At 35.9% G+C, this 22,062-nt stretch overlaps 1 protein-coding gene across 3 annotated transcripts in view; it reads right to left on the bottom strand.

Annotated features, from left to right (window-relative positions):
* LOC135790983 (coiled-coil domain-containing protein 158-like) overlaps window positions 1–22,062 on the bottom strand; it is a 38,010-nt gene that overhangs the window by 1,559 nt on the left and 14,389 nt on the right. For 2 of the 3 annotated variants that reach the window (XM_065301287.1, XM_065301286.1), the window contains exons 2-4: window positions 1,632–2,669; window positions 1,200–1,298; window positions 469–1,137 (exon numbers count right to left, since the gene is read on the bottom strand). In XM_065301287.1, the coding sequence (XP_065157359.1) occupies window positions 469–1,137; window positions 1,200–1,298; window positions 1,632–2,669 (1,806 nt within the window). Of the gene's footprint in view, window positions 1–376; window positions 1,138–1,199; window positions 1,299–1,631; window positions 2,670–22,062 lie in introns of all 3 variants that reach the window. The other variant, XM_065301289.1, reaches the window with a different exon arrangement.

Raw genomic sequence — 22,062 nt, forward strand, 5'->3', positions numbered from 1 at the left:
ATCAAACACCTTTAATCTGGGGCCCAATCTGCTGATCTACTTTGTACGTGAACTGGTTATTACAGTAAACTTGTGAAAGAAATTGAATAATGCAGGTGCTTTCAATAATATTAATCGCATTCATGCCACACACAAAGTGCAAGCAGCAACACACAACTCGTAACGCGAAAATTATTGCACGCATTACTTACCGACATGTCCTAAATAATATTTTGTTATTAAAAAGCAGGCTAATGATCATACTGTTACAGCTTATGATATAAAATGGCAATTGCGACCAGATTAATCTCTTTTTAGTAGCTATTATTCACAAGCAGAGTAATAGTGTAGAGCGGATAAAATCAAAAAATTAAAATAAAATCAAGCAAAAACTTACTGTACACATATCAGCAGAAAATAAATGAAAACAAACTCCTATGCAAGTCGATCCTGTTTCCACCAGTTCCACAAAGATAGTTTGGACCGTACCTTCGAATCGGGCGCGTCCCGAATGCTGTTGTTGCGACGCACAGGTGTCGCAGGTGCGGCGCCCTTCCGCATTGTCGACCCGCGCGTAGAACCACCGCCGCCATAACTCGTCACCGAACTGTCCTTTCCCGAGCGGGTTAGCGACTCACTGGTGCGCAGCTTGCCGGTGAGCGAGTCTTTTGCTGTAGTTAGGGACCCATTCCGCGATTTGCTCAGTGATGTCGAAGACTTGCTTCCGGAAAGTGAATTTCCTTCGCTTTTGTTGTTACGCCACGATTGCGCCGATTGTGGCCGCCCGGGGGACTCTCCACTGCGACTACGAGGTGCACCAAGTGCCGGAGAGTGCTTGCCGCCGCTTGGCGGTTTGGGTGCCGCGTAACTCTTACCCAAAGGAATCTTGCTAGGTCGTCGTCGGGGTGTTTCCACGCTTTTTCGCGTATTTTCCGCTTGGTCCTGTGCGGATTCTGTGCTACTGCTGTGGTCCAATTGCTGATTGATAGGAAAGGGACTCATGGCCTTCATGCTCGATGTACTGATCTCAGTCCGTTCGGAAGCTGTATCCAAAGCGGGAATAATATCCGGAGATTTCCCACTGGGCGGCTTTTTCTGGTTTTCCAACATTCTAACATGTGCTCTGGTTCCTTCCAATTCAATATTTCTATCTTCCAACTAAAACGTAACATAAAACATAAAATTAACACGTTCGAAAGTTGTACGGTAACTCAACTCACTTGAAACTTAAGCTCATCGTTTTCCTCTCGTGCCTTGTCCAGTTTGTCCACCAAATTCTGCTCCAATCTAGCTGCAGTATCGAGTTGCAGTTGTAGAACCTGCGTGCGCAACAACAAAAGAAAGCTAGTTAGCATTTTTATTACAACTTCATATTTATAACACGAAACATGACAATGCAACGTAGAGAGCAATCGCACCTTTGCTCTTGAGTCTACCGCGATATGACAGTGCGTGACATTAAAAACCGCCAATTAGTATTGTTCGCCACAGAAGAAGACATTAACTTTCTTTTCAATTACAACCTCCCAACGTCTCAACGTTTGAACGTGTTCAAGCCCGCATTTGACATGGAGATATGACACGAAGCGTAATAAAAACGAATTAGAAAGGAAGAGTTTTACGAGCCGCAAACATTTCAATTATGTACTCACTTGATTTTGAACGGTGGATGTCAACAGATGCTTCTGCAAGACAATCGGGTCATACTCCTTGAGAATGGCGGCGATCTTCTTCGAATCCGGCAGCGCCACCTTTGGCTGCTGATCGCCGAGCGCGAGATCCAACTCATCAGACCTGCCACGTCTACTGATCGTCCTTTGACTAGTACTAACACAAACTTTATTAGCACATGCACTCTGCACCCGGTCATCGGCATCCTTCGTCACAAACTGGAGATGAAGGTCGTGGATGCGCGAGTTCACCTCGCCGCTCTGACTGACGACGTTACGTAGTTGATCCTCGAGGTCCTGTTTGGTAGAGAGTAGATTTTCCAGGTCCTCTTGGAGTCTGGACGTGTGCACTCGCCCAGCAAGGACCTCAGCCTCCATCTCGGCCACTCTATCCAACAGCATATCACGCTCATGTCGTAGATTCCGCACATCATCGGCGGACGCATGAAACAACACCCGCTGGAAGTCCGATTCCTTTCTGGTATCCCCCTGATCCCTCAGCGCGCCTTGCAGCGCCTCCACTTCGTCTTTTAACCGTGTGCCTTTGCGATGTATCACATCCAAGAGATTCCACAATTCGTCTTCGGCTTCACCTTCGTCCACAGCCGCTGGCGCGGATGTAGGAGGTGCCGATGAGGAAGAAGCGCTGTGCGTCTCTTTGCTACTAGTCTCCGTACTAAAACCCGAATCCTGCACCGCCGACGATTCCGTTTTCTTTGCGCGCGATTCGTCCTTATTGTGCAGTTTGCGGCGGACGCGCACTCCCGGCTCCCAATCGCGACGCACCGCCACCGGGATGTTGGAGGTCATCATCGTCGCCGGCGATGAGGTGGCCATCTTGGTGCGCAGATTCGGGAACGTCTCGATGACGAGGTCGCGAAACTCGAGCAGGGCGCCCACCTCATGCTGTAACTCCTGCAGGGCGACCAGCGACTTCGCCTGCTCGCTGATTAGATAGTGAAATGGACCCGGCTGTTGGCGTAACTGCAAGCAGTCCATGCCAGAACCCGGCTCGCCACCCTAAAAAGCAAAAATATCACAAGTTAAAACTTATGTCTTGACAGACGCGTATAGAAATTATAAAGTGACTTGATGTCTCGTCTGTTTTGTAACTTGTGTGACACAGATGATGGCTGTTTGCGGCGAGGTTGTTGCACTCCCAAACGCCTTCCTGCCGTCATTAACACGATCGCACATTAAGAAAAACCCGCCCTCACAAATGCAACATTTGTAATCGTCATTATCTCCAGATATCTATAAACTTTAAATAAGCAATAACAAAGTAATTAAATGTTTGTTTTGCATTGTCTGCGTTTCCTTTTGGTTGCAAAGGTGAAAACAAGATAACGCAAGATTGATGATATGCAAATGCACGAAATGTAAGCAAAATATACAGTGCACGCCTTTCTCTTTAGCGTTGTTTATAAGCGAGGGCGTTCATGCTCGTGCCCATGTGCATTCACGCTAATTATATAATATTCAAATATTTGAAACGACTCTCCACCAGTCATCGGACCTGGCTGAGCACAAACAACCCGGACCATTGTATGATTTTATTTATTACCGAAACATAAGCCGTTCGGCGCACATTGTGCACAATTGTGCTCGGTGTTATACCGTTACCGAACGTGTAGAGCTGCAGACGTTTGCCGTTTAGGAGTTTAGACACAGCAATTACTTCAATTACTCGAACTAATTTATGAATGAAACGAGTGCGCTGTTCGAAAGCGCGCGCTTTCATAACGCAATAATTGTGTCTCAGCGTTCAAAATTCGTTTACAAATTCGACAAAAGATTCGTCGGACTATTTCAAAATTTAAATCACCACGAAATTCAGCGATAAAAGTAGATAGAATGCAGTATTAAATGTGATATCAATTACAATCGGAAATTAATTAATGCACCGTTTAACGCAATTAGCGTGCAGAGTAGTGACTTGCCAATTAGAAAGCAGAAATTTGTTGCTTGTTTCATCCGAGCACACGCATGGCGTATTGCAATTTGCATCTTGTAAGTGGCAAGCAGGAAGATTGTTGGAATATTTGACGTTTAATTGCTGGAAATTCTTGGAAATAATGGTGTTATTGGAAACCACACAAGATGCACACAAATTGCATACAATTTCGTCAAAAAACAAGTCAAAATCATCATAAAATCAAATTTTAACAAAAAAAAAACTAACAGTAACCAAAAATGCATTAAACCACGGTCGAGAGTACCGAGACATTGAACTTGAAACTAAAAAAAACGATACATGTTGCAAGAACCAATTAAATTCAAATACAAAACGAAGTAAACAAAGCAAACCAGTATTCATGCATTTAAAGCACGAATAAAAAAAACTCTTCAATCACAAGTTAGAAGTAGGATTAAAGTAAGTACTCTTGAACTCTAGTAGAGACATAGAGCATCATTAGCATTTCAAGAGTCGTCGATTCGACGTAAAGTGAATTAAAAAATCATAATTCCGCCAATTTGTATTCAATCAAGTTGTCCCATTAGTCGTGAATAAATTTAATGCGCGAAACGTTTCTATTTTCTTTTAAATCGTTTTTGTTTGCTTTAAAAATAAATAACGAGTGCGTGTACATATATGTCGCGTATGATCAAATTAAGTTAATGATGGTTCATTGATCGGTAGCTAAATTAAGTCTGCGTGAGATGATGAACTTTAACTTTAAACGAACTCTGCTGTACCAAAAGCAGATAAGAAGAAAAAACACAATCGATTTTTGTGACATTCACATTTTAGCATCTGTATTACAAGCACATTAAATGCCACAGTTGCCCGAAATAAACACATCAAAATTAGTCACGTAGATATCAATCATAAAATGTGCGAATGAGGAAGTAAATTCCTGCAATAAATAAAATCTGCAAAAAGAAAGCCGAAATGAAACTGTAACGTAATGTAATTTAATAAAAATTCGGTTGGAATTGCGGTGATTTACAAATCCGTGCGCGTCCTCTAAAATAAATCAAAATTATTGTTCAGTTCAGCGTTGTGCACTCTTTCAACACCTCAAATTGCATGATTCCGACGCAATAAATAATTTAATACACTGATGAAACAGTAGCAATTGGTAATATATTTGCACAATGTCATGCAATATTCTTTACAAACACTATTTCTACTATTTTCATATTTTTATAGTAAAATACTCGAAATATTAATCTAAAAAACCTAAAAATTTCATTATCACCATCATATTTTTTTTCTCCGACGGTAAATATTGTGAAACACTATAAAAATAATCTATGCACACACACCTCAAAAAAATACACAAGAGACGATCCCATTTAGGATCGATTTTTCAATTACAACCAAACGACATGCCGACAAACACACATTCAACGCGTCGATGCCGACGAAATTCAATTGAAACCAAATCCTGCTTCTTTATAATCTCAATCAAACATCATCTATCTCTATACGTATACGCGATGCGTAAACATGCACGCTCCATTTACATTTCAAATTTTTCTTCACCGCACATTACATACTTTCGACATGTTGAAAGTCTTACGTCTTTTTCGAGTCGATACGGTAGTTAGTGTCGAATTACACAAAACAAAATCAAATAGATCTAAAACTGGATCTCGGATTAAATTGAATAGATGCGCTAATTAATTTTATCTACTTTTACTTCGTAATAAAATGCAAACTTTCCACGCCGCAGTAATTTTGCACTTGTGTGTTGTATTAATTAGCGATGCGCGGCAAACAAAAAGAGATCCGTACAAAGTATCAACACCTAATTGCATCTCAAGAGAGAGATGTTGAGTTTTATTACACATGCGATTTAATTATCTAGATTTTCCGAAGCAGTCCAAGCCACAGCGTTTCACTTTCGCCTAATTCGTTTCACTCGCATTATCATGATAATAAAATCTATTGATGAAGTACCTACGCCATAAATATGCACAATATATGAATTATGGTGTGCACGGCGTGAACTAATTACGCCGAGTCGCGAGTGCCGATGACGATATTACTCTTCGTACTTCGTACTTCATTCTTCGACACACCACACAAAGAAATTAGAAAATGCAAACTTTGATTCTTAGACGTGCGGCTAGAAAGCGTCGTTCTGCACTAATCAGATGGCGAAAAAACCACGCGGATGAAATATGGAACGACGCCCGAGTTGTGTGTTGTGTCCAGGATGGAAACCGGTAGGAAAGTTCAATTACTAATCGCAGGACAGTCGACAAATCATTTTACCAACGTGTCAAATGCGTGTTCCGCGTTAATTTTTCACCTAAAACTAATATTTTCTAGCCCTTGGCGTTGGGCGCATGTAAGATGTGTAAAATCTATTTGCGATATAATTAATTTCGCCATTGCATTGTAATTAACATTGCGCGCGCGCGCGTTTGCACGTCTCGCGATATGAAATTACGATCTTCCTTTTTCGTTTTCGTTTTCTAACACTTCCGCGTTCGCAGCGCGCGCAATTAGAACGCGTGCATCATCTGTCAATAATTTTTTCAGCGCTCGACGTGTGCGAGACTTGGCGATCGCGACCTCCCAGGCGCAGTAAGTAAATAAATTACAATGTGGAAAAAAATCTTCTCATAAAATTAACGCATCAGCAATTTCAATTTTATTTTCGCCACACAGCGCACCACAAAACGTTTTCATCTAGAACGGAAACAATGAACTGACAACAACAAAGAAAAATCGCATTCGTTGAAAGTTTATCGAGTGAAAAGTTCTTAGATAATGGCGATTAGATTTAAAACACTAAATTAATGACAACTTATATAAGATATTAGGATAATTCGGAGTAATAGATCAATAACTATCGAAATATAAAATTTATTACCCGGAAATTATAGAAATTATAACCGGAAATACACTAAATTAATTTTCTGTGAAATTTTTAGCTAAAAATATATTTTGCAACTTAATTAATAAATTGCTACTTTTAATTAACACTCCTCGGAATAAATGACACCTGTGGGAATTTCATTAGACGTTTATTTGCTTAAAATGAAAATTCGCCGAAAAAAAAAACAGAGCTAAAGTTGATTAAAACACGCACAGCATTTATAACTTTATGATTATGCCTGAGACTATCTTTTAATTTCCGCTTTGATTTCGTAATAACAAGCCGCGTAAAAAAACAGTTAGAGTAATCGACTCTTATTACACTCTATATTACTACACTTTACCACTCGAAATGAACGAAATGGGTCTTAAGTAACAAATTGCACAGCTACTCTAAATGTAAATTGATAGTTTTCGGTTGCCCGAAAAATGACGCAATCGCAGAAACCCGCCGGTTGAAATTCAATGACCCGCGTGATTGACAGTTTATCTGAGCATAACCAAACCAAGATCACGTTCGACTGGTGTCTATGTGGTTCCACGATAGAACGATCGATACAATTCTATAAATGATGCCACCCTTTACTATTCGTGCCGTACGTTTGAGAACGGTTTTCGCTCGATTGAATACTATTCGTCTGAATAAGATAGCAAAGCTAAAAATAGCATCCTAGTATGTTATTGGTTGGAATAAACAAACACGGGTGACATTGGTTTAATTATATTATCAAATATCGTAATAACAACGCGTTTTCTTCACTGAATAGACAAATAACATATTATTCACATTTTTCCTTCTGAATTACTTTGGACCTCTCCTTTTTTATTGTCTAATCTTATAGAGAATTTCTCATAGATTAATAATCTTTAATCCGCTCCTCTCTATATCTTTTAATTTCCGAGATAATTGCAATCAAAAATCCTTATTTTGTGAACAAATAAAACTTCCAAGAATTTTCAACCAAAAAATGTTCTTTATTATCCTGTATTGAACAAAAGCACCTCCCACGCAAATTGAGCTCGCTTTGAACTGACACAACCTACAAGTTATAACGAACCGGTAACGACAAAACGATAAAATATATTCTGCAAGTCCCCGAACGCTCGTCGGCAATTAAAAATCGATATTACTCCGATACAAAACACAAAACCCCCGCACACCCAACATCCAACCGGTTTCCAATTTAGGTCAAGATTTATTCCAACCATTGCGCATGTGCTGCAGCTTCAAAAACTCGCGCACGCGCTCTGACAAAATGGGCGGAGCACAAAACAATAAAACAACCCAACACACCTGTTTTAATTAACAAAACAGCGCGGAAAAACAGCGCAAATGATGTGTTAGCGTGTGCGCATGCAAATCCAACACAACTAACTACATTTAATTAGTTAAAACACGTGCAATTTGTCACGCCATTAACCTAATTAAAGCACTGGCCTTTAATCTTCAAACACTCCTATTACCTCAAAAGTTATCACAGCAGACACAGACAAACCAGAAACAAAACGACAAAATAGAAAATCCAATTACGTTTGTGTACATGTCACCGGTTCAACTTAAATTTATGATTGTTAATTAAATATGTAATGGCCGTTTTGACAAATCCGCGTTTCACTTTAACCGATAAAACTCACTATTCGCAATAATAATTTCATGACTCAGCCGACACAAATATATACTTTCTAGTAAATATTAATTATTAACAGAAGTTAATAAAATTTATGCTTAATAAAGCTCCAAATCAGTAAAATTCTCAAAAAGGCAACGCTTTGTTATAAATGAGTGAAATCCGCGTACAAAATCGTCACTCTGACAGCCTACAACGATCCATATCCGGCAAATCATCTCAAGAGCCATCATCAAAAGATACACTACAAAAGCGTCAATAGAAAACGGAGAAAACAAAGAAAACAAAGTGAAAATCCAACAAAATCTCAACACATACTTGTTCCACTTTTCTGATCGACAAAATGTGATCGTTGTACATCTGCACAATTTTTATTACAAATGATTATAAACATTATCTGTTACGTGTTGGCAACCTACTGACGACGATTTGTGTTATTATTTTCGAATTAACTCTGATTACGATCGTCAGATCTTCGCTCTATCGACGGAAATTCATATGGAAAATATTCTAGAAAGTGATTCTTACGTCATTGTTGCTCAATAAACATCAAAAACTTAAAAATAATAATTACATTAAAGTTTAATGTCGGAGATGTAGGTGTGTGACTTTATTTGAATACAATCATTATTTTGTTCAATTAAATTTGGTTTGAGTTGCCTTATACGAAGAAGCAAAAGTTATATTTATTTTGTCATAATAATTATTTGTTATTATAATTAAAGATAAATGTTTGTAAAAACCAAGGTGAAACCAGTGATTGGTACAATTAAACTTCATTTATAGCACGTAATCACGTAGATTATACGTACTGACGTGAGTCGCTCGCGCATGCGCAGTAACCAGATGGGCGGAGCTCCCGGCACAATAATCACAAGAAAAACGTTTAAAAATGTGGTTTCACTTGTTTAACCCTTTTTGTTTCCTGTGGTATGTGCACGCGTAATTTACAGCGCGTAAATAGAATCTGACTGGAATACACTTCCTACTAGTCTATAATAATGTCTTCTAATTATAATCATCCAGTTGTATTAATACCACGTGTTGAGAATCGGAATTCATGATGCGCAAATTTATATTTAAACAAATTACAACACTCAAAATGCAAAAATATAAATTTCACCAAAGTGACAGGTAAAAATCACAAAATAAAACAAAAACAGAAGAAGCTAACTGAGGCATAATCTAAAACGGGCCGTGGGCGATATATTTAAGTCGTCGGTGATAAATTTAACGCTCCACTTGGTCGGGAGCGTTCGCTTTTCGCTTGCACTTTGAAAATAGTGCATAAATATAAACCATGCGCACACATGCTTCGACGCAAGTCAATTAATTAGAAAATTATAAACGGCGATTAATCGACGACAAATGACTCAATTCCGAACGATTCCAGGCATTTGCGCATGCGTACTCTACACATCCTGCCGAATGTAGTTAATAGACTGAGACCAAAGACAACCAAAAAAAAAAAAAAAATTCAACTTTCAATGCAAATTCGTGTTGAAAATCCGCCTCGCTAAACGCGATAGTTTCAAGCTAAATTGAATCAACCACGGAATGATTGTAATTAAATCTTCAGCGTCTTCAACCATTCAACAATCGTGAGTAATATACCAATCGGTAATTGTAGTCGAAAGCAATTCGCAAACGCAAACTACAAAGCCTACAATTACAGATTAAAGATCAATTGGTTTGTCACCGGCATGTCCTCGATTTCTTTCGCTGCAATAAAGTAATCAGAATACTTTCTATGCCAATTATAGCACATTTTGATCTTATTTCAACGTTTTTCTTTGCTATTAATCGCGAATTAATTGTTCTCATATTTTTTATTGACAATTAAAACATTAAAAAGCAATTTTCCCAATGATTAACATGGAAAGAAAGTTTTAAAACGGCTAAATTATAAATTTTATAGCAATACAAACTTTCAACCCTTATTTTACACCCTTAAAATTATTTTATCACAACAAAATTATGTTTATGTTCTTATTCTGATATATAAACTATAATTTTACAAAGTTTGAACAAAATCCATAAAATACTTTTTCCGTGAAAGAGCAACAAACATACTTTCGCATTTGTTGGATTTTCCGCTCCACAAACGAATACTGTGTCGATCATGTGTTATGATACAGTGACTAATCGATAAACGAAGCGTAAAAAGAGAGAGTTATTGATAAAACTATACAAATTTTACATCATTTGCCACACAAAACTATCGATATTTAATCGGCGCGATTAACGCATTTCTCACGTGCACACCGCTAATTTACATGGGTGTTTAATGGCGCATGCAATGTGAGAAACCGACCAATTCAACAATCATGAATGTAAATCGTGTAAAATGGGATTAAGTAATATAATAAACTCATGATTTACAATCATTCCAATCATGAAAGTTGAATATTATTTATAATGTTGTTATCACGATGTTCAACGCATCACAAGCACGTCAAAAAAAAAGTAAAAGAGAACGTCAATGGTTATAGAAATTATAGAAATCAAATAAATTCGATACAAATGCAAGTTTTCCTCTCAGGCGCGCGCGCTTTTCACCGCTTTGTTCGTGAAACACGTCGGAAGTTCACATAAAGTTCACATATTGCACATAGGTACATATGTTTTTGGGCGTGTAAGGTGAAATTCAGCGTCGGGCGTGCGTATTTTACACAAATATAAATAGGCGTTTTGTTCAATAGTGCACGATTCGGGCAGAAATCGTGAGCGGTGCGTTTATTGACGATTGTAAACAAGCATTCCACATCTTTCAATTCTAATTGCTTTCCAATCATTCATCAGAATGCGATTTCGCGCAAGACTTTTCATTTGGTTGACAGTTGGTTGCTGTATAAATAATCGCAAATACAGATAGAAATTCCTCAACGCATGCTTAAACTATCGTTAATTAATTGAGAGCAAAATAAGTAGGTGATTTTCACTTAGTAATTGTGTAAAATGTGAAATTTTTGAAGAAAATTTTACAAAAAATCAATTTTTTCTTATTTGACTGTGGATGACTTCAACCAGTCTTGATTACTGACGCAAAAACGTATTAATTACACTATTACAGGTTTCCAGAGGTTATCCTTGAGCCATCGTGCATGTTGGAATAAATACTGCATCGGCCTTCAATGCAAACATCGAAAAACAACGAAAAGACGCAAAAATCAAGTTTTCAGCAAAAATCACCTCCCTGTATTCTTAAACCAACTCAAGAAATGAGTAGGCAAACAAAAAGGCGTTTAGTGCTTGTAGTTATAGTTCTAGTCTAGCATCACGGGCGCATCTTAAACGGGAACACGAAATAGGCGTACCGGCGTTTAATTAAGTGACTCAAATATTCTATTAATAGCGTGTTGGCTTTATTAATGGCATTTTACGAACCGTCGACTCACGGATGTACGCACAGCGAAAATAATTTCAACAATGTCGCAATGATTTTAATTAAATTACAATTATTCTACAAATGCGTTAATTAAAATATTAAAATGTGAATTTCGCAAATATTTCACAAGCGGATATTATTAATTAGCAAATATTTAGTTTAAGGTTATTGTTTTATTTATTTCGAAGGTGAAATAAATAAAAATTCTTTGATAACACACGCTGTTGGTAATCATTGGGTGCAAACGCGAAACGAGTTTCGATAATTCATCCTCCCGACTGCGGTATTTACGTTTTCTCTGCCATGATCAGTTCAAACTGTGTGCAGTGAGTAATTGTCGGGGTCCCGAGGTCAAAAGGGCTCACAGCACACCATCCGACACCGACACTTACCTCTTACTTAGCTCTTATTCTCACTAGTGAAATAAAAATCAAAAATTTGAGGCATTTTGTAAGATCGTGATCGTAAAACGCAATCTTTCTAATTTGGTGCAATTATATCAGTTGTTAATTGTAGTGAAGTCAGAAAATCAAGCACAATGCAGATGAGAATTGATTAAAATAGTGATGGTACTACGCACGAGCGCGCATAATTAGCCGCCATCAAATTACACACCTGATTCCACCCATAACAATCAAGGAAGTTGAGCGATAGATGCAGTGATCGGAAGATTAACTGAATTACGTACCGGGTTTCTGTGCGCAAACAAGTGCGATTATATTCATATTTATTTAAGCGTGTAAAAAAATCATCTACACAACTTCCTTGAAAAGTAAACAGCAGCGTTAAACAATAAATTACGCAAGTGATCTAATTAAATCTGGCGTGAAATGTAATAAAATGCTTAAAGATGAAAAAAATCATTTATAAACTAATTCGATATTTTTCAAATTTTGTTTTTAGTTAAATTCAATTATTTTTTAATTAAATTAAATAAAAATTTCAGAAAAATATTAATATCTCCGAAAGTATTAAATGTTGAACATTAACAAATGCCTCATTTTAAAGAGAAATTAATGACGCTAAATTTCTACCCGGAAAATTTAAACAACTTGTAATATTTTAGCAGTAAAACCCCAAAACCACTAAAACCTATTACATCATCACCATAATACTATGTAATGAAAGTTACATTTCAATAAAATAAGTTTGACACTTTCACCACATTGTGTCAACTTTTTTTCAAAAAGAAAAAATTTCTATAATATAAGTTAATCACGCGTAAATTAATAATAACGAGTGCGCACAACGCACAGCAGACGTAAAACGCATGACGACGCATGTGACGCAAACTGTCATTGAGTGTAATGTCGAGCGTCGAGTCGAAAAAAAGACAATCACACCAGACAATTGTTGTTTCATGCATTGCAATGTTGCCGCAATCAAATTATCGCGGATACATTTTTTCCATGCGCGGATTTTCACACATCGTTAATTCCGTCATCAGGTCGTACTACGGTGCTACAATTTTGCTAAACGAAATTTTACGTTTTAGTGTCGCAATTTAACTGCTCAATTTTATTACTTATGGTTCAGTCATGTAACAGTTACAACTTTATTACGGTTAATATCTTTGTTTTTATTTCAAAAATTATACTTTTAGACATTTTTCTGGTGATAAATTAATAATAACTTTAAAAATTTCTTTTAAAATCTATGTTTTTGATATAATTTTGAATTTTTTGAAATATTTTCTCAAAATTTCTTATAATTTTCCCCAAAATAATTAATTTTAAGATGGTACACATTTACTATCTACTTACTGCGAATTTTACAAGACCTTGCAGGTAAACAACGCTTATTCAAACAAGGTTAAAACAAAAAACAATCACCTTGAGACTAATTACAACTACATCCACCAGCAAATGCATCCGACATATAAAAATAAATATTTCAACCAAAATCAACATAAAACACATCAAATATTTCGCAATCATTAATTAACCAGTTCATATCTTAATATCTACCATTCGGTGCACACACAGCGTATGGAAAGCCTCATGGTGGTCACTCACCTGCAACAAGAAACGATTACGTTTATAATAATTATTTAGATTTCAAGCGGCTGCTCGAAAACAGTGCAGCATGTTTTATAATTGCGTGAAATTGCAGCGAGCGCGATTCCGCGAAGACAAAGACTCGAAAAGACGGAAATCAAAACATTTAACAAAATATAAAAATAAAACAACAACAACAACTCCAACCGACTTCAGTGGAAACAACAACAAATTACATACATGATAATAATATAAATTCAATTTCGCTTTTACGATTTCCTAATTGTACTTGCAATTGAAATTATTATCTATCGATTGATGCACATCGGTGCAAAACGAGGAAACCGGACAGGAAATTAAATTAGGTGAAAGCAGCAACTACAATTTCACCAGCGCATGCGTATGTGCATCTTCTTCATGTTTTTCCGTCCATTTTTCCTCTTCCTCATCATCCACACATCGTTAGTAACAAATAAAATTCGAAATTATATCCTAATCTTAACATTCGAGCACCACAGGTGATTTATTACACATTGTTGGTGCTTTAAAAGGAGAATAAACAATAAAAAGCACTCAAATGTGATGTGAAAAATTTTGGCCATCGAAAGTTAGTGCTGTATCATTTTCTAATCGCTGTCAAGACATCAAAAGTCTTCTTTAGAACTTAACAGATGTCACTAAACATTTTATTCGAGTTTATTAAAGTCGTAAAAATTATATTGACACCATTTGTGAGTTGGAGTTGAAGTCGGAAAAGTAGAACATTTTCTTTGTGTACATTTTCGAATCCTGAATGTTTTTTCTTCGTAAACTAACTTTTTAGCAAACTATAACAAGCAAATCAATGTAAAATCATGCGGTTGGAATAACTAGAGCTGAAAATTTCACTTTTTTGCATGGAAATTAACAGTAAATAAAATAAAATAAAATTTAGAAAATAATATCATCAAAAGCACTATTAAAATATCAAAAAATTCATTTTATTACTAAATTTATGTCTTTTTGCATTTCTCGACAGTTGTAAACTTACTCTCATTACACATTAAGTTCTGCAACACTTCACGGACTAAACAGATGTTAAAAACAGTAAATGACTTTATTATTTCGCATCCACGACTCAACAAAACAACAAAACTCTCTTCTGCTGCTGGTAGCAAACATTAACGATGTTTAAAGATGAAGACCTTGGTTATTAGCGACAGCTGGACATGGATGAGATGCAATTAGTATTAAATTCCCGATTTGAGTTATTTTTATTCTCATATACGAACTTGCAAGTTCTACTTCCACACCTCCTACAACACTAATCCAAACAAGTAAATTTCTCTTCTCTTCATCGTTGAATTGACCTCGTTTCCGATTACGATTACAATTTACATCTATTAACCTAAAAATCTGATTTGATCAGAAATTAATAACATGGAAACATGCGGTGTAGGTAAATCTATTGTCATGTCAATGAAATTTATATCTTCATTACGGCCATTAGTTTATTGTAATTCTATTCCAATGTTTGTTGCAACCACATAATACTATATAATAATATTATAATGCTTTTTACGGAATTTGTCGAAACAATTCGCCAGTGTTTCGTATTTTGTGCCCAAATCTAGGTTATTCGCATCAAACCACATCAGCCCACGTTGAAAACCGCGCCATTGCCATTCAGAGTTCATAATTACACACAATTTAACTAAGTACAACAATAACTATCTCAGTCACACTACTTATATAAAAATAAATTCGAAAAAAAGTTGAGTTATATTTTATAACATGTTGAATTTATTTATGTTTGTATCAGCAATATTTTCTATTTCTATGCTGGTGCATTGTGGTTTGTGCATTGAGAAAATTAGGTCAATTATTTATTAAACGACACTAATGCATCTCTCTGTAAATATGCGCATCTGCACACACATTACAATGGATGGAGAACAGAATGAAATAAAAATAACGAAAGGAAGAAAAAAACGCACCAGATGCCTATCTGTAAGCCTACGAGTTTACAAGCCTATTCATTAACTAATGAAGACTGTGCAAACAAGAACGAAGAAACTTAAGAGGAGGAAGTGATGAACATCGTAGAATTTGCAGTTGCAAAGAACAAAAATTAAAATCTTAAAACGTGAAATTTTGCAGAAAAACTTTCAAAAACGTTTTCTTTTCTCTATAATTATTTAAATAATTAAAATAATAATAATTTTAATTATAATCAGATAGACGATTAATCAAAGCATCAATTGCACTTTATTCCATGAAAATCTGATGAAAACTACAAAAGTTACAACAAAATTAAATTTTTCTCACAGCGCCACCTATCAAGAGCGCACCAAAACTCACTTTAAGACATAACCAAACTCCTAAAACTTATTTCCGCCATAACTTTGACAATTTCTATCCAAAATTTATTAAACAAAAACTAAATTCTCCATCTAGGGTGACTGCACCAGTAACAAACCAATTAAGCGACATTTTGAAAGTAATTTTGATATTGTGACTCAATTATTACAACAATCATTGCAAAAAAAGGATTACATACTCCTTGTCTACCATAGAATCATGTAGCTTATTCAAATTTTCTTAATAGCTGTTACGTTTTTGGTTATTTAACAATAAATGTGGAAAATCGCAATGTGCCTAAGGTTGACCAGACTGTACCAGCAGTAGACCAGACGTTGAGCCAATAGTGAACCACTCCTTTTTATGTAGTAATCATCACAACTTTTAATCAGTTTACAAGTTTCAAGTAATATTTAAATGCTACAAGGCTCATAATGTTGTTAACTAGTTTAAGAACTAGATAATTAACAAAAATTTGTATCACTTACACAAGTGTCATAGTTATAACACAATATTTATGAATTAACATGAATCAAAAAATTAATATAAAATAAATTAAAATAAATAGAAAACCATGAAAGTACTTCGGAAAAAAATATTATTTATTATTGTATTAACTTTATTTTATTTATGACCGTAGTGTGGGGTATGTTGTATTTTTGACATATTTCTCAAATTTTGCACCTTTATTTATTTCATTTATCGCTTTTAACACATTTTTCTCCTTATAGTTAAAAATGTTCTTTTCGGTGGCATTGTGTATAAAAAATGTAGGTGGTCAGTTACTGGAATAAATCCGTGGTACGGATACTACCAGTAGTAAACCACTGGTCTACAACTGGAACATTGTGAATAATGGTATTCTTTTGTTATAATATCTTATTGCAACATAAAGTAAACCTACATGTAAGAGAAAAAGAAAAAAATATCAAAAAGCTAAATCACCAGTTGTAGACCAAATGGTATATTACTGGAAAATCATTCAATTCGTGTTCCAGTAGTTTACCAACGGCAATTATTGATTTAAATTAGCATTTTCAGATTAAATAAAACGTAATATTAATGCTTCACAGTCCATAGTACGCAATTGATTAGAAAAGCGGTTACAGAAATTGATATAAACAAAGATTTAAACAGAATTAAGAAAACTTTCCGTCGACGTGTCGCTTATTAGAATGGTCGCTCAAAACGAAGTGCACGATTGTTGTTACGCATTTTGCTTTAAAAACTGATGTGGATGGCGAATTTGTCGGTTTTTTACGATTATATGATTCGTAGAAGTACGGCAGTTCTATCAAATATAAAAAAAGTGGCGGAAAATTCGACAGAACGTTAATATTTTAATGTGAAAGTGGAAATGGTGCACTACTGGTGCCTGGTGCGGCACTGGTGCACCCACCCTACCACGTTTTTATCCATTTTAGCTGTAATGTTCGCAAATATTTAAATCCATGCCCATTTTATACGTCCACTGGTGCAGGCAGAGAAACCCGTTATTCGGGAGGTCAGTAGGCCTGTAAAAGCCTCCAGCAGGCGACGATGACGACGACGTCGCGCCGGCCGGCTTGTTTGCTTTCTCGATTCGATTCGACAGCGTCGTGTCTACGCGGATGAACAATATTTTAGAATGCGACACACTGCGACTACGTACGTTACTTAATACACGCGCGCGCGCGCGGCGGCCGTAACACCGATTAAGGCAAACGTCCGGCCTTTCTTTAAGCCATCTACGCATTCGCCTCAAACAAATTCAACCAACAACCAGACCTACTCCAATGCTTCAAGCGCGACTCAAGTCTTAAGTCTCAAGGTGTGTGGAGTATAAGTATACTTGAATTTAAGCAACATGATAAAACTGCTTTTAATAAGTTTTAGCACATATTTACTCTCAAGTGTAGAGGTGAATCGATTTTAAGTCAAAAACAACCTTCACATACTTTTCAACTCATTTTTAAAGTAAAAAGTAAAAATAAGTAAACTTAAGCTCCGCCCTTGTACTTCAACGACCAATCACAAGATACCTTAGTAGGCGGAGCTCCCAACATAAAAACAACGTATTTGAAAGTTAAAACATATTTTCCTGCAAATTAATTGAATAAATTCAACAATGAAGCAAATCAAATCGTCTACAATAAATTTCCTGCTGTGCAAATCGGAAGCGCAGTAAATGCAAACAAGCAAACAAGACTGCGGGCTGAAAAACACGTCTGTAAACAGGAAGCTACAAAAGCGTTTAACGTGTTGCATCTAGCGTGACACAAACTGAAAGCACATGCGGTAAGCGTATGTCGAATGTGTACATAAACACATTATCGTTGAAGTTGACTCGTTAAATTAATCAATCATAAAGTTTACATTCACAATCAACTGCAAAACAAAAACAAAATAATACGTAATGGTTTAATTTTGCAGTTAAAAATTAGATAAAAATTCGCATCAAGTTTAATTGAGCGAGAAAATTTCTAAATTTAAAAATATTTAAATTTAATCCTAAAAATATTTAGTTATTATATTATTAACAGGTAATTTCGTACGGTTAATTTCTTTCTGTGAAACTTTCTAGCTCTTACACAACGTACCTAAACACACCCGATTACTTGCCTACGTCTAATTGCACCTACGGTATGCAAATTTTAATTAAATTCGCATTTAACACATCATTTTATTGGCACTTATACGGTCGACGAAGCGCCATAAATAAATAATCGGTATTCACGATTCACGCAAAAGGGATTAATTTATTCTGATTTCCGCATAGAAAGGAATTAAATTTTAAAATATTCAACCAATGCCTAAAACCAAACTCGAATAACTTGTAATAAAAATAAAAATACTTGACCTTGAAATTAATCATTAATCATCCAATCAATATTCTCCAGAAAGAAACAAGTCACAAGTCACGAATCAACATTTCAGCTTCTAAATTCACCCACAAAAGTTTCAATACAAACAAAAAATAAAAATAAAACAAACGGGGTGACTGCTCTGACTTGCCCTGTGCTTACTCGCACATAACTCTTACAAAGAGCAAGAGTTGGTGGTAGTCATGACGACAGACAGGGATGGGGACGGGTCCGGGACAAGTCTATAGTACAAAGTGTTGAGGGATGTTTCAAGGAAACGCCCTGATCGTTAAATATAACCTACCCCAATCAAAAATAAATACTCTGTACACATTTTTCAAAAATAAGTAAAATTACTTAAGTTAAGTCAAGACAAGTAAAGTGACTTAAGTAAACATTACTCATGTTTACCTTACAGTCTATTCACACCAACATGCAAACTCAAACTCAAACTCTAAAGATACTTTTAGAGTACCTACAGAATCTTCTACTCGACTTAACTCATTACTCCGCCCCTTACAAAACCAACCAATCACACAACACCATAATAGGCGGAGCTCCCGCTCATAAAACCACAAAATACTATTAATAACCACCCTGTATATTGTTTGTTCAGTTATGTTTCGTGACTAAATATAACAGAATATGAAACTCAACTTGTGCTTTGCGATGATGGCTGTGATGATGGGTTAGGAATTTTTTCCACTGTGTGTTCATGTGCATCCCGCAATTCTCATGCCGCATGTTGACTGGTTGACACATCTCGTGCTCACGCGCCCGCAACGCTTTCATACAGTGCACTTTCATAAATTGCATAACTCGCCACACGACACACATATACTCCACGGTGTGTAATCTGATAAATTTGGAAAACTAGACGTCGACGCAAACGCAAAAAAGGAAAACAAGAAAAACATCAACGCATTAGATACTTTTAAGCATCTTGTGGATGTTTAACACACAACTAACGGTACTGTGGTCTGTTTACATTTAATATAATGTGTAATAATTATTTCCGTACGCGGAAAACAGTTCCTGGATGTTTAACTTCTTTAATAATCGCTGATACGTTGATAATGATAACTAAACTTGTTTGGGAGCTCCGCCCCGTTAAGTGTCATTAACCTCACTCAACAGCCATATTGTAGGAGTGACAAAATCATGCAACATTGCAATTTACATATCTTACTTAAACTTAAACCATCTAAATTATATTTTTCTGAAAAAAAAATATCGTGCACGACGTCAACTATTAGCGCTCCTATTAGTTTCCAGCGATAAATGGACTGATAGCCAACGAGGAAACAGACAATTAACCTTCGCCAATCTGAAAACATGCAGCGCACGCATAAGTGCATTGCGCATGCGCAGTACGCTCCGTACGTGTTTATCATACATCTGACTCTATTTTAAGTACACATCTTAAAAACACATCGCAATAATATTATGCCCCATAAAAAAATTATTATTAACCAGATTAATCGAGAGATAACGACACTGATTGCATTATAATTATTGCGCGCAATGACAAACGCATTGATTGATGTGGATGTGGTCATGTTGGTGTGTGCAATAATTATGTGCGCGGTGCGTTGAACAACGATTACATTATTAGTTCGTTGACTTGCAACGCCTGAAAATAGCCACGGAGCTCCGCCTTTGCAAAAACACCAAAACCAATCGGAATATCCATATTTAAGCAAGTGGGCGGAGCAAATAATTATTATATTGCAATAAAATGAGTCATAGTAATTCAATTAGTGTTATTATCGATTGCATACTTCTAATAGAAGTATAAATCTTAAGATGTACATTACTCATGCGTTAATCACGCCGCGCATGCGCATTCAATGATTGCACATCAATGCATTTAATGTTTATCTATGAAGGTGTGAATATATTATAATTACACTTGCGAAAGATTATGTTTAGCAACATTTAAGTAAATATAATTGGTGGGAACAATCGAGTGTTCATCCGAAACAAGCAGGAAGGTGCGGCGCGACACTATTGTACAAATTACTTACATGCACTGTAAATAAACATTTACTTAGAAATCAAATAATTTTTTGTTTGAAAACGCAAAATCTAGATTTCGTAAATTATTCTGTCGAGCCTAATATGACGTAATACCTTCATAGTCAATAATAAAAGCATTAAATCTTTGTTTTTTGCTTTAGAATTGTTTAAAGTGTGTTTGAGTGCGCGTTCTACTTTTCAAAAACTCTTACACATCAATACGAGTAACTCTTACATTTTACTAAAAGTTAAAACTAAGAACTAAAAACCAATTACTTCCTTTTAATTGACTCCACCTATCAACAAAGCATTATCAAAGCAATTAAAACACAAAACACTCGGAGCGTTTCCAAAGTAGATTACGACGATTATCGAATCGAATACAAAGTAACAAGAATAAAAATGTAAAAAATAATAAACCCTGAAGCTTTCTGCGAAATGATTAATTTTTTCCATCAACAATTAGTGTGTTACAAATTACAACTCGACACGTTTTGTTGCATGCCCACAAATGTTACAATATTACACAATTCTATTCTCCTACACGTACACTGAAATAGCTACCATTTAAGAGGCTATAAATTAGCACATGCAAAACAGACAAATAATAATTTAATCAATCTGCAAATGTCAAAAATTTTACATTCTGCCACTAAACACCCACTAGTTTTTATGTTTGTTTTTTTGTTGTTTGTTTGAGATCAATTTCGTAGCTTTTAATTTCATATTAAGCCACAGCATAATCAAAAAAAGTATATTACTATCATTAAACCGGTATTATGCGAACCAGTACAATTATCGCACACGAGAGCAAAAAATATTGCAAAATAGTCCATGTACTCGTTAAAATCCACATAAAAACACAAAATTTTTCTACTTTAACCTACAGTATACACAAATTCCTATTCCTATTCTGATTATCCTTTTCCTTTGCATTTTCGTGCCTCACGTGGCACGATTCGCCGCGTGGTACGGATTAGCACCAGTTCCAGCACCGATTCTTACGTCAGTGCCTTCAAGGACTTTGCAAGGACTACCAAAACACAAACATACACGTCATCATCAACAAACAAACGGTGCATTTAATTTAAATTTTAAATTGCATGCAATTCTGCAAGGATAACACAAATTACGTACGAAATTAAATGTCAAACGTTGATTCTCCAATTCCAATTTCATTCTATTCCTATGACTTCTGCATTTGACAACAACCGTAAAGAACTTTTTACTTTTTTAGGATTTCTAGACTTTACGACTCTTGACTGCTGTGATACAGTTAACAGCGCTGAGGTCGTGGCGGATGCGCCATGCTGCAGTATTGCACAATTGCATCACAACTGCCGTTAGTCACATCTTTGATTGAG

The sequence above is a fragment of the Atheta coriaria genome, unplaced genomic scaffold, assembly GCF_025399875.1.
Source record: "Atheta coriaria isolate IRGN ID8LTWV9N9 unplaced genomic scaffold, Caltech_Dcor_3.1 hic_scaffold_4_pilon, whole genome shotgun sequence".
Lineage (NCBI taxonomy): Eukaryota > Metazoa > Arthropoda > Insecta > Coleoptera > Staphylinidae > Dalotia > Dalotia coriaria.